The 13,554-nt window shown below is 38.4% G+C and overlaps 1 protein-coding gene across 17 annotated transcripts in view; it reads left to right on the forward strand.

The window, feature by feature from the left end:
- Positions 1–13,554, forward strand: part of KMT2C (lysine methyltransferase 2C) — a 220,031-nt gene that overhangs the window by 81,538 nt on the left and 124,939 nt on the right. For all 17 annotated transcript variants that reach the window (XM_033098949.1, XM_033098954.1, XM_033098955.1 and 14 more), the window contains exons 5-6: positions 1,712–1,857; positions 2,829–2,938. In XM_033098949.1, the coding sequence (XP_032954840.1) occupies positions 1,712–1,857; positions 2,829–2,938 (256 nt within the window). The remainder of the gene's footprint in view (positions 1–1,711; positions 1,858–2,828; positions 2,939–13,554) is intronic.

Raw genomic sequence — 13,554 nt, forward strand, 5'->3', positions numbered from 1 at the left:
ATAAACCAGATAAACAGCCAGTTAATTCTTGTTAAATTTGAAAATGAGGTTTTTAAATCATTTTTCCTCTTGGTGCACTAAATACAAGAATATATAATCAAGGAGTCTTTTCCTCTTTTGTTGTAGACTTAAAATTTTGGGACTGTGTATTTCAGTTGACATCTCTTGATGTTCTTTCCTAAGTTGGGCTGTTGTTATTCTTAGGGTTGAGGTAGCATCTTACTGATAACGGTGTATGTGTACAAACTGGCAGCAAACATGATGGTGAAGTTTGATTAAGCCACTGGTTAGGTCCTGGGGAGTAAGAGACTGGTTAGTCATTCCATGGGTTCTTATGCCCGTCCTCTCATCAAACACTAGTGCAAAGGAAATATGTTAAAACAATACATGAGTCTTTGTAGATGCACTGGTAGTCTTGTTCCCTCCCAATAAAATAACAATGATTAGTAATGAAGAATATTTGTTGGAATTAAGATTATATTAATAGGAAAGCGTTTGTTCTCATTTTACTGTGGGCATTTATTAAAAAACGAGGCTTTAAAGTTAGCATAGCATGCTACACTTTTTAAAAAAGTGAGTCTGCATTTCTAATGCTGAACATAAAAAATACTGCTTATTTTTATGTGGTTTGTTGTTCAAATGTACTAATTGAAATACGTTAATTTTTTTTCTTTCAATGATTCCAGGTATAAAAAAGTTTAGTACCCTGGTCATTGTGCTGATTTTCTCTTAATAGGAATCATGATAAATATCCAGCATACAGAAGTGCAGTGAGTTGTGATCTGTATTCAATAGTGATTTAATTCAGAATCATAGCAGGTTCAATACAGTGGTATCAGGAGAAGATTCAAGTTCAAGTGCCAGCCATCTGGTTTCCCGTATTTAATGTTTAAACACAATAGTAGTCATTGTTTACTTAATGACCTCAATTAATATCTGAATGTTAGGGGCCTTAAAAATCCGAAACCTCCCATGTGTTGTATATCTTATTCAGCATTCATTTTTATACTGTATGTTTTGCTGTTATACTACCTTCCTTATTCCCCAAGCCACTAGTAGGTATTTTGCTTTTGCTTTTTTACTTCTGATCTGTGAGGTGACGTCTTGGTGGAAGAGAACTGGCACCGTCACGCCACAGACCAGCTGTCGGGATCTGTGGACGGGACCATAAGAAAGCTCTAGCTGACACGTTTTGCTCCCACTCCCTCCCTTTTCACACTGGTAGTAGGTTTTCATTTCCCCTGGCAAATAACCTTTCTTTACATAAAATTAACTGGCAGCTCTGTTGTGGTAGTTCTCACGATAAAGCAAATTAAAACTTCTGATTTGATCGAGTTATATTTTATGAGCCGTTAAAGTAAGGCCAAAGAGAATGTTCAATTTATGTGATAAAATACGGTTCCTCATTAGATTCTTAGAGCATCAGTTTGGTTTTTAATTATAGAATGGCAAAATAAATCTGCAACGGTAATTTTTACACTTCTTACAGAATTGGAGACCTTTTTTTTAGCTGTTACTTAGATGATGCAATGTAGCAACCCAGTTTTACATTAGAGTATGAATAGTAACAGATGTGTTTTAAAAGTTTTATGACAGTTTATGCCTAATAAATTAAAATTGACCTGGCAATGCATTATATTTAAGTTGTTCTAAAACAAAACATTTTCTCCTTGTTGTGACTTTTACGTCGATTTTATTTTATTTTTCCCAGAGAACGATCTCAGCAGCATACAGTGTCTTGTGTCAGTGTAAGCACGCAGACTGCCTCAGACGATCAAGCTGGTAAACTGTGGGATGAACTCAGTCTGGTTGGCCTTCCAGATGCCATTGACGTCCAAGCCTTATTTGATCCTACAGGTACTATGCGCTTCAGTAATAATTACCTCTTGATTCTGTAAGCATTTTAATTTTAGTGAATTATCAACTTAGTAGTAAATACCTTTCACCTAGAAATATGATCACATTGTGAAAAACGTCAGTGGTAGGCATGCCTGCTTAGGTCAAAGAAATTGTCTAATTATGTTTACCTAATTTATTTAGCATCTGCATAGGGCTAACACTAGGCTGGGGGCTTTTATAAATATCTGCATTTGCCCTTGTGTAAAGAGCAACGCCGTGGAGATCTGACAATTGAGGAAAGACATTTTAAAAGGGTCTGAGAACTTGGAGAGCGTGGCAGTCTGGGTCTGTTTCGTGTAGGGTGAAGGGCAATAGTCTCGGCCTTGTGGGTTGCCTGTTGTAAAGGTGCAGCGTGCAGACTGGTGATGTGCTGCCGTGGGACCACGTGTCGATGGGGAGTGGTTCATGTCTGTGTGACAGACGGTTTTCTAGTGATCGGTGTGGGCTGGGGCGGACGAGAGCTATGTCATGTAGCTGATTTGCCATACGTCCTCTTTGCAGAAGCAACGTATTAAATAATGTCTGTTATATTTTATGTGTCAGATTCCAAATAAGATATCTTAGAATTTGTAAATAAAAATGACTAAAAGCAAGTTTTTTTGTTAAACAAATAATTACTAATTCAGTGGTTCTCAATCTTTTGTGTGCATCTGAATCACTTGGAGGGCTTGTTAAAACAGATTTCTGGCACCACTGCAGGAGTTTTTGATTCAGTAGGTGATGTGAGCTTTTGCATTTCTAACAAGTTCCTAGGTGATACTGATGCTTGGACCACATTTTGAGAAGGGCTGCTTTAGTGGCATCACAAATATAGGATGCCAGTGTGCATTTTACACATGAGAGTTGATTTGGGGGTTTTCCGGGTGTACTTACTAGTCTCAGTGTGTTTAATGTTCTTCGTTTGCTCCTTGTCACTTGGACCCTTTCAGGCACTTGTTGGGCTCATCACCGTTGTGTGGAGTGGTCGCTGGGAGTGTGCCAGATGGGAGAACCATTGTTAGTGACCGTGGACAAAGCTGTTGTCTCAGGGAGCACAGAAGTAAGTAGAAAACACAAAGACTTCAGCACAAAGGTTCACTTGTAAGAATGATTCATTAAATGGCTGCTATAATGTAAAAACCCTTAAAACAGGAAATTAGTAATTTATATCCAGGATAGTTTGCGCAAATCACTAGAATATAATATGTTAAGTTGTGCAATAAATGTAAATCTGTAAGACAAATATTTTACATTTAAGTCAAAAGTTTTAGAAATGAGAATTACTGACTATACTTATACACCCATGTGTTTTTGTCTTTTTAAGACAGAACCATTTGATGAAGATTTAAAATAAAAGGGACAAGGTTTGACAGGTCTTTAGTCCATATGTGGACTAGCTTTGTTTGATATTTTAAAAATTGATTGAAATAATTTCTTTTCATTTAAGTTGGCAATTCAGTTTGTCTTTTTGGCACTATCCCAAAGTAATATGTACATGGTCTGCCATCTTTCAGAGCTTTTACTGTGATTTTTATATAATTTTGAAATGAGCACCGAAGTAAATGTAACAAACCCTATGAAGTGAAATTGTTTTGCTGGCTACAAATTCCCTTTTTTTTTTGACAAGTATATTTGGGAGAAGTGAAATAGCCCTTCCAAAGGAATATTAAAAATGGAAATTTTGACCACAGAAATTACATGGACTTTAATCGGTTGAATATAGTTAAAACTTTCAAAAATGTAATTGAGACAAGGACTTACAATCAAGTAATTATTCAACTATTATAAGTCTAGCTTTAGTCAGATTAGCAAAATGATCTAATTTATGTGGGTGAGTAACTCACCTCAAGATGAGGCAAGTTAGAGTGCTTGTTTTGGAAATGTGACATTACATTTAAATGCTTATGTTACTAAAGTTTGAACAATATGCACAATGGAAATCGCACAGTCTAAACATACTTACATGGCCAGGTCAAGACTGGGATAGATCAGTGAGAGCTATTTCTTTCCTCAACTAACTGAGAAGTAGTCTTGGATTACTTTGTAACAGTGAAAAGTGCAGGCGTATCTTGGAGGTGATTATGGGATTGGGTCTAGACCACCGCCACGGAGCAAGTGTCACAACGAAGGGAATCGTAACCTTGCTGGTGGAGGGTCTTACCTTCAATGTGTCAAAGGCACGACATCTGTGAAGGCGCTATCAAGTGAAGCATAAAACAACTACACCTGTGCTACAGGAAAGGCAGTGAACACAGGCTGGGATGCTGAACTCTGCGGTGTTGAATTGGAACTGGAGGAAGCGACATGAACTCTTTGCTATTTATACCAATGCAGGACTAGAGATATTTGTATACAGGGGAGTAAGTATGTATCCAGACATTTCCTAGCTTTGCACACTAAGGGTAAAGAAAAGCTTGCCTTGCCCTATCCATTTTGGACGGAAGGTACCATTCTTGTTCTTTAAATACTTAACTGATTAGCATTTAAATGGAATTTAGAATCAGGAATCAAGGGCCATGGGAGACCTGCCTGCCTTCTCACTGAGGGCTTCGGTGCTGAGTGGGCCCGAGCAAGTGGAACGCCGAAGGAGTGCGGGGAGTAGGAGGAAAGATGAGATTAGAAGGGCATCAGTGGCAGCCTTGGCAAACCTCGATTTCTCCACTGGAGTCAGTCAGTCCAAATTGATGGTAGTATCAGTCTTCTATTGCCATTTCTACTCTTTTGTTTGTTTTGATTTTCACCATTATCAAATAGGCACAGGGTAGACCAGTGAGCTAGAACTTTAAAAATTTGTTTTCCACTGCAAAGAGTTTGTCTCACTAACAAAATTTTAAACATATAACACATGTGTTGATAAGATTGTGGGGAAATAGTCACTCATACTTTGCTGGTGGGAATGCACGTGGGTACAAACCTTCTGGAGGGAAGTTTGGCAATAACTAACACACTACGTGTGCACTTATCTTTTGACCTTTCTCGGAATCTATCCTGGAAATCTGCCTCCAATAACACAAAATACTTGTGCTATTAAAAGTTAATAGTTGTAGCATTGTTTAGTTTGGAAAATTTTGGGAACAACCTAAATGGCTCTATATAATAGAGTGGTTGAATAAACTATGGTATGGTTCATACAGTGGAATACAGTGCACCTGTGAAAACACAGTGAAGAACAGCTCTATAAACGGGTGGAATGGTTTCCAATATCTACCTTTAAGTGGGGAAAAAAAGTGCAAGAGACCATTTATCGTATGCAACTCTTTATGTAAGAAAGAATGAGAAGTGAGGAAATATACAGGCATGTGGTCATTTCTGGAAAGAAATACTGGCAGTTTAAACCAGAAAGGAAAGAAATTGCTTACCCGTGGATGTGGGTAGGAAAGAGGTGGAAAGAAGACAGGAATGGGATCCGTGTAGCTGGGGTGAGGTGTGACAGACACTTCTAAGTCACTAAGCTGTGACTTAGAACCATGGGCACGTTTAACATAACCCCAAACAAGCATTTACAACCATCTGGGATACAGGGGAACCAAAAGGCACAGCAAATCATCCTTAGACGGGTAGGGAGGAGAAAGCTACACTAGGTAACTGGAAAGCAGTGTGTGGGTTCCCGTAAGGCTCAATTCAACAGGAACTGCACACATGGGCTATAGTCCAGTGGCTAAATGAGTCTCTCACAGGTGTGGGTGAGCTAGTCTGAGACTACCTCCTGCGTCCACTGTAAGTGAACAAGTAAGGAAATACTTGGTAGATAATGAGGAGTAGGTTTTTCAATGTTGGAGAAAGGAGCCAGAAGTAAGGAAAGGCTAAGATGAATTTTGTGGTGTTGGAATGGAACGAGAGGGATCAATCTGAGCTCATGGTTTTGAACTTGTATACAGATACGGAGCGGTAGATGTGTGTATACGTGTGAGTTAGTGTGCACACATCCATTTCCCAGCTCTGTCCTCTGGGAAGACCTGGAAACAGCGACTCCCAGGGAAGAGCTGGGAAGAGCTCACCTCGTGCCCAGATACTGCTTCTAACCACTGTTCTCCAAAAAGGGAACCAGAGCGCCCTGAGAAGTAAAGGAGTTAGTTCTCCGTGCAGGGAAAGTACAAGATGAGGTGCCACAAAGTAAGGAAGTGTCAGAACGCGGGGACTTACTGAAAGCACAGGAGTCACCCTGAAGGAGTTCCTAAGAGCTGGACCCATTTGAGCAAAAACAAAGCATAGTGATCATCCTGGGTTTTCATCCACAGAATAGAATGAGTACCCGAGTCCCTACTGATATTAGTAGATATTAATAAATGGCGCACGTCGGTCACATCGCTCCGTTGCATGACATTCCTCAGTGACTGCTCATTTCCTTCAGAGAAGTAATGCTGGTCCTCACTCACGACAGGGTTCTCCCTGTCACGTTCACCTGCCACGAGTCCTGCGCAGGCGTCACTTCCTGTAACTCTTTCCTCAGTCGCTTTCTTCCCCTGCACTGACCTTGGTCAGACACACACCCACCTCAGGACATCTGCACTTCCCGTTCTCTTCTGTTGACTGTAGTCTTCTTAGATGTAGGCATGGCTTGCTCCCTCATTACCTCTGGGTACTCATGGTGCCTTACCAGTGAGGGCTTTGCTGGCCTCCCTGTCGAAAATGTCAAGTACCTGAAGTCCAGCAGGTACCATAATGCCCTGCTTTATTGTTTCCTGCTTTGTGCTGATTGCCATCCAGCATAGTGTATATTTACTTAATAATCTTGTTTCTCTCTTCTTAACTAGAAAAATAGTGCTATTCTGACAATCTTTTTGTCTTGGTCATTCATCAGTAAATATTTGTAGCCTAAATGAATAGTACTAAAGATCATGCATGGAATCATTCATAGTTACAACTAAGAAGTCCAGAGTCCAAAGTATTAAAGGAGGTCACTAATGTGGTTAATTTCATACAAGTTTATAAATTTCGAATTGTTCAAAAAAATTCTAAAATAGAGCGAATCTTTACAATTGTACATGTGATGGGGGAGGGAAGATTATTGTCAATAAAATCTTTAATATCTCAAAAGGTTCCCTAGGGGCAGAGGATGTAAAAGTGCTGTTGAACTTAGAATACCCTCCCTTTTTTTTTACCAAAAGACAGATGTTCTAAATTTGTTGACCTTGGTTATGATGACATGTGGCTGATGTATTATGGCACTTACCTCCGTTAAAGAAAATCAACACTTCATCTGCCTTTTTAAGATACAGGTAGAGATAACCATGGGAATGGAATGAATTTTCAAAGACATTTGCTGGGGGTTGAGAATTTTGAAAATGGATATTTGTAACTATTGCTATTGGTATTTCATTGCCAGCAACAACGAAAGTTTGTAAAAAACAAACAACTAAAAAATATCCTCACATTTGTCTCTAGAAAATACTGGACATGGCACTTCCTGATCTGTTTTAAAATATTCTAAAGAGTTTTGGTATGTTTTAAACCCATTTGTTAAAAAGAAAAAAAACCATTTTGATTACAGAAGATGAAAATTTAGCTACATTTTGATAATTTTGGTTGGATTGAAAAGTGGTTGTGGAAATGACTCACGACTTCTGTTTACATCTTCCTATTTTTGTGAGCATCCCACCTCCCCCCCTTTTAAAACCTATGACAGATGCTGTAATAAACTGAAGTTAGAATCAGGCCTTTCAGTCTAAGAAGAAAGAAAAGCACAAGGTGCAGAGCTTAGGCAGAGAGGTTGCAGTACTCTCTAAACTTTTGATTTTGCACATCTCTTAAGAAATATGTGCACACACGTCCTTATCCGTTCTCTTTGGAATCTGTTTCTCTCCTCTGTGTCACTTACCAACATTTGTAAATGTATATTGTTTCTGCGAGTCTTTATCACTTTGGGTCCCCTGACTAGGGCTGTAAGCACCATGGAAGCATGGATAATACCTGTTCAGGTTTATCATTTTATCTCTAGCGCCTCACAGAGTATCTGGAACACAAGAGATTTATTTACGGGATAAATATGTGCATGTATGGAATTTGTCAAGGAAGGGCGGTACTGAGGGCACCAGTGGAACCGGGAAGAAGGCGCTGCTGACACCTAGTGGCTCCTGCTGAACACCCTGCCATGCACAGGACAGCCTCCACAACAATTCCAGTAGTGCCGTGGTGGAGACATCCTGGTTTGATTAATAATAATATTCCTCTTCTGAAGTGAATGTATTTCATTTAAGTTCCTCAGTTGTTAAATGGCATTCTTTATCAAGCAGTTTAGTTTTCCTGGAATTTCCCTCAGACTGCTTTCCAGTTTTTCCAGGGGAACTTTATCTTATGCTAGATGGGTAGGCTATACTGTGAACCTGGGTTTCAGGAAAGGCAGTAGTGTTTTTCCCTTAATTTCCTCTTTGGAGCCCTTGGGGGGGGGGCGGTGCTACCAATATCTTGGAAATCTGGGTAATTTGAATATTACCAAGGGAATACTTTGATTCTGCATGCTACAGATGTTTGATCATTTATTTACCTAAAGGCTCTCTTTCTGCACTTTCCTCACTGCCTCCCAAAAGAATTAACTGATACACTTCCAGCACATGTTTCTGTGCTTTTAACTAGTTCTGACTCAGATGTGTCCTGCGCTGTAAATAAAACATTAAAAAGTTACTTATATCATCTCCCTACTTAGAATTGATCATTTCTATGTTTTCTACACACTCACTCCCTGCCCAGCCCCTTAGGAAATTCAATTATATTTTACTAATTTTGTGCCAAGTGTCTTTGGGTAAAACCAGTTTAGTTCTGGGAGAAGTGTTGGTAGTTTTTAATATTTGGGGTTCTTTTTGTAGACTGCAAAAAGAGAACAAAAATAGCTTTTCTATAATAAGACGGCAATACACATTAAGAATGTAGGTAAGTAATGTAAATGTAAGTTCGGTTAAAAAAATATTGAAACCAGTTTACAATACAGTAAAAGTCTCTCTTGACACCCACCTCTAACCAGCGGAAACTAAGATTTATCTAAGATTTAAAATATTGGTCAGCATCTTTATATGCAGTGATTTCCAAGTACCTATTTTAGCAATATGGCCTAATACTGTTTTATTTTTATGTAATCCTAGTGCTTTCCAGTGTATATTTAAGATAAGTATATAGTCTTCATTTCCCCCTGTAGTGTTTTAAGCGAAGGGCAGACATTCACAGCTCTGATTTCTCTGTCTGTGCTGGGGGTCCACAGGACTCTCTCCAGATGGGAGACTCGCTGGATGGCCTCACAGGCTCAGCATAGGCCTGTCATTGTGATTGAGACTTGCTGCCGTGATGTGCTTGGGCTAAGGAGTGGAAGGATCTCAGTGGGAAAAGACACAGACAGGATCTGGAAGGATCCATGTGCAGGCTCCCATGAGGTGTCACACAGAGGACCCTCTCCTCCCAGCAGTGAAAATGCAGCGACGTGTATGCAGTGTTCCTGCCCGGAGCAGCTCAAGGTCATTACTGGGGCTCTGTAGTCACAGAGGTACCCTCTGCCCGCGGGTACCAGAAGGAGAGCCACACTGTTTGCACAGTTAGTCTAGGTACAGGAAACTGCCCGAGTCCCGCAGGGACCTGTGGGAACCATCTCGGACGTCCCAGATGTCAGCTGGGCAAGCGGGCCTTTCTGAGGTTGTCGTCTTGAGCCTGCTCTGATCAACCCATGTTTACACGTGCTGAAGTTCTGCTATGTCTCAGTTTCAGTGTTTCTCTCTGTAGGAGTAGAGTGGGTACTTCTCAGTGTATAACACTGCTCCCCCATTATAGAGAGGCTATGCTAAGTGCTCTAGTGAGTCTGTAAAAGAACTTTGATCACAGCAAAGCTATGGATAAGGATGCTTTCAACTATGACAGAAAAATCCTGCTTTTAACTCTGAAATCTACTTTGTCTATATTAATATATCCACTCCAACTTTTTTTTGACTGGTGTAAGCGTGGTATATATTATCCCATCCTTCTATTTTAACCTATTTGTGTGTTTATATATAATGTGCTATCTTGCAGGGACTGGTTTTGCTTTTTAAAATCTGACAATCTCTGCTCCCCCCACCCCCAATCTCTGCTTTTAATTGGAGTGTTTAGGCCATGTACATTTAATGTGATTAAGTCTTCCTGTTTTTTTCCTTCTATTTATCTCTAGCTATTGTTTCTTTTCTATTTTGTGTTGAGTATTTTTTTTATGTTTCCATTTGATCTCCTTTGTTGGATTATTACCTATAACTGTCTGTTTTGTTATTTTATTGGTTCCTTTAGGGTTTATAGTATACAACTTTTACTTGTCACTGTCTACTTTGAAGCTATGTTATATAGTGTTGTGTATAATAAAAGTATACTTCTGTTTCCTTCCATTTTTTTTCCCTCACAAAGTTCGTAAGATATTACTGTTATTTTTCATTGAACAGTCAGATATCTTTTAAAGAGATTTAAATAATAAGAAAAATATTAAATATATGTATCCACGTAGTTACCACTTTAGTCCTCTTCATTCTCTTGTGTAGATCCAGATTTTGATCTGGTATCATTTTCTTTCTACCTGGATGACATCCTTTAACATTTACAGTGCAGGTCTGCAGGTAATGAATTCTTTCAGCATTTATATTTCTGAAGTTCCTTTATTTCACCTTCGATTTGAAACCTGTTTTTGCTAGATACAGAATTCTCATTGACTTCCCCATCCCAGTACTTTAAAGATGTGATGCTGCAGTCTTCTTGCTTGCATTGTTTCTGATGAACAAGCTGGTGTTGTCCTTATCTGTGTTCCTCTGTACGTAACATGTCTTTTTTTTTCTTGTCCTGGTGGTTATTTTAACTTTAAAAAAAATTTTAATTGCAGTTAAAATACAATATTACGTCATTTTCAGGTGTACAACATAGTGATTAGACATTTATATAACTTACAAAGTTATCGTGCTAAGTCTAGTACCCATCTGACATCATAAATAATTATCACTGACTATGTTCCCCAGGCTTTACTTGGCATCCCATGACTATTTTGTAACCACTAATGTGTACTTTTTAATCTTTTCCCCCTTTTCATCCTGCCCCACAACCCCCTTCCTATCTGACAACCATCAGTTTGTTCTGAGTATCTATGAGTTTGTTCCTGCGTAACATGTCTTTTTTACTGGATGCTTTTAATATTGGACTACTGATTTGACACAATTTGCTTATGTTGTGCCTTGGTGTAATTTTCTTCTCGTTTCTTGTGCTTGGACTTTGTTGAGTTGCTTGGATCTGAGAGTTTTTAGTTCTCATTATGGTTAGAACGTTTTGGTCAGTTATTTTTTCAAATATTGTTTTCTGTTCCTCCTCTTTTTTCTTTTGGGGATTCCAGTTACCTGAATATTAGGCCATTTAAAGTTATCTCACTAATGCTTTTTTTCGTTTTTTTTTGAGATTCTTTTTCCCTCTTTGTGCATAATTTTAGATAATTTCTGTTTTTATGTCTTCAAGTTCACTAATCTTCCATAATTTCTAATCTGCTATTAATTACATCCAATGTAATTTTCATCTGAGATATTGTGTTTATGAAATTTGATTTGGGTCTTTATATCTTCCATGTCTCTGCTTAACTTTTTGAATATATTGAGTAAACAGGTAACAACAGTTTTAATGTCCTTATCTGCTAATTTTAACATCTGTGTTAGTTCTGGGTCAGTTTTGATTGATTTATTATTTTCAACTCCTTCTTTTTTGTATGCCTGGTAATCTTTATTTGGATCCCAAGCATTGTGAATTTCACCTCGTGGGTGCTGGATCTTTTTCACAGAAAATCAGGAGTTCAGGTGATGGGCAGTCAGTGATTTCACGATGCCAGGTTCTTACTGTCTTTTTGTTGTGCGTCCACAGCATATTGGTCTCTTCCATGGTCCAGTTCCTCTTACAGCCAAAAGGTAGTGGGCAGGAGCCCATATCATCCCCTCATGATAACATTCAGAGACAGAAAAAATAAGTCTTTTACTTATTATTATTTTAATTGATGAAAATCCTTTCCATATGCTTTCCTCAACCCTAGCAGGTTTCTGCTAGCATCTCATTACCTAGAACTACCTCCTAAGTTCATGTCTTAAACCAATAACCAATTAAAATGTTGGGACAACTGCCTTTTGATTAGACTGATTCTCCTCTGGGGCCAGGGAAACACATTGCTGCTCATGGGGGGTGGATTTTTGAACAAAATTGTGATCCTTAGGAAGGAAGAAGATGGAATAGATATTCCATGGTTAACTAATAGTGTCTGTTACTGGAAGCATATTTTGACTGAGGGAATCTGAAAATATTTTAAAAGTTGAAAAGATTTAAGATGATGCTTAGAGCCTTGGTAAGTTTCAATACGTTAACATAGGGAGTCTAGACAAAGAGTCATCTTGAACAGTTTTAAAGTATGAGGGTATGTGGATTTTAGAAGAATGGCAGATATATAAGAATGACTGAAGAAGGAGTAGGGTGGGGAAAAGTGGGGGAAAAGGAATGGAGAAATACTCTTAGCTTCGCATGTCAAGCTGAGGGATTTCATTATGAAGTTTCTTAATAATAAGAGCCACATGAATAGATCTGAACTCTCCCAACCTTTTGTTGTTAAATTGGAAGAGGTTTACTTGAAGAGAAAAATGTTTAGGATTACTGGTGTGTAATTAAAGGTCAATGAATGCCAGTTTTGGAATTTAGATGTTATGTATGAAATATAAAGATAGAATGCTGTAGGAATACAATGACTAGTATTGAATTCTTCATGAATGAGATGGAGTTGCAAATACTCTCTAGTTTCAAGCCTGAGTATGTGGGAAAATTGGGCTGTGCTTCTACATAAACTCTGTGAAGCATCTGTGGGACTGAAGGTCAGGGTTGGAATCATCGACCATTTTCTTAACACAGTGACAGCATATCAGACTGTCGGTGGAGAGCGTTAAACAAGGAGAAAAAATGGTGGAATATTGAACCTTTAGTTAATGTTCAGAGGAAGAAGTCCAGTGAAGAGATGGATGCAACATAGAATAAAAGTTACAGGATGGGTAGTAGGAACTACCGAGTCTGGATTAATAGATTTAAGGAGAAATGGCCAATGATTTCAAATGTGTTTCGCATTGTAAGTTTTTCTAAATAAAACACAGTTACTATATTTAATGAGGAGAATCAGGAATCCGGACTTCTTATTTTGTATCTGACATTCTTAGCTATTATCAGGTGACGTCTTCACCAAGTCATACTATACCTGTCTATATTTAGTTTCATTTTGCACAGTAAGAGATTATATTATCTCTTTACTCTAAAATGCAAGGCTATAAGGATGACATCGAAGACCAATTATGGATTGTTTTGTCAGAATACCAATAACAAAGTCTGGATTCAGCAAGATTTGGTAATACAAGATTTGACTTTGCAGTGCTTTTAGGTATACCTACACCTAGAATTTAATGTTTGATTCATTTCAGCCTGCCAACTTTCTTACTGAATTTTTACTTAGGAATTAAGTTGGGTGGAAGTGAAGAGAAACTGGAAATGTTTGTTTTATAAAATGTACCTATTTAATAAAATGTAGTTAAATTTTTAAGGCCTCTCAGTAAAGATGCCTTGCCCTTAGTGTTTTTCTCAGTAAAAGTCATAATTTCAAGAAATGAACTTACCTTTGTGATGAGGTGAGTGGTATTCTTGATATTGTAAAGAATACCTTTGATGTAAAGCACGGGGAAC

The sequence above is a fragment of the Rhinolophus ferrumequinum genome, chromosome 26 (assembly GCF_004115265.2).
Source record: "Rhinolophus ferrumequinum isolate MPI-CBG mRhiFer1 chromosome 26, mRhiFer1_v1.p, whole genome shotgun sequence".
Taxonomy (NCBI): Eukaryota; Metazoa; Chordata; class Mammalia; order Chiroptera; family Rhinolophidae; genus Rhinolophus; species Rhinolophus ferrumequinum.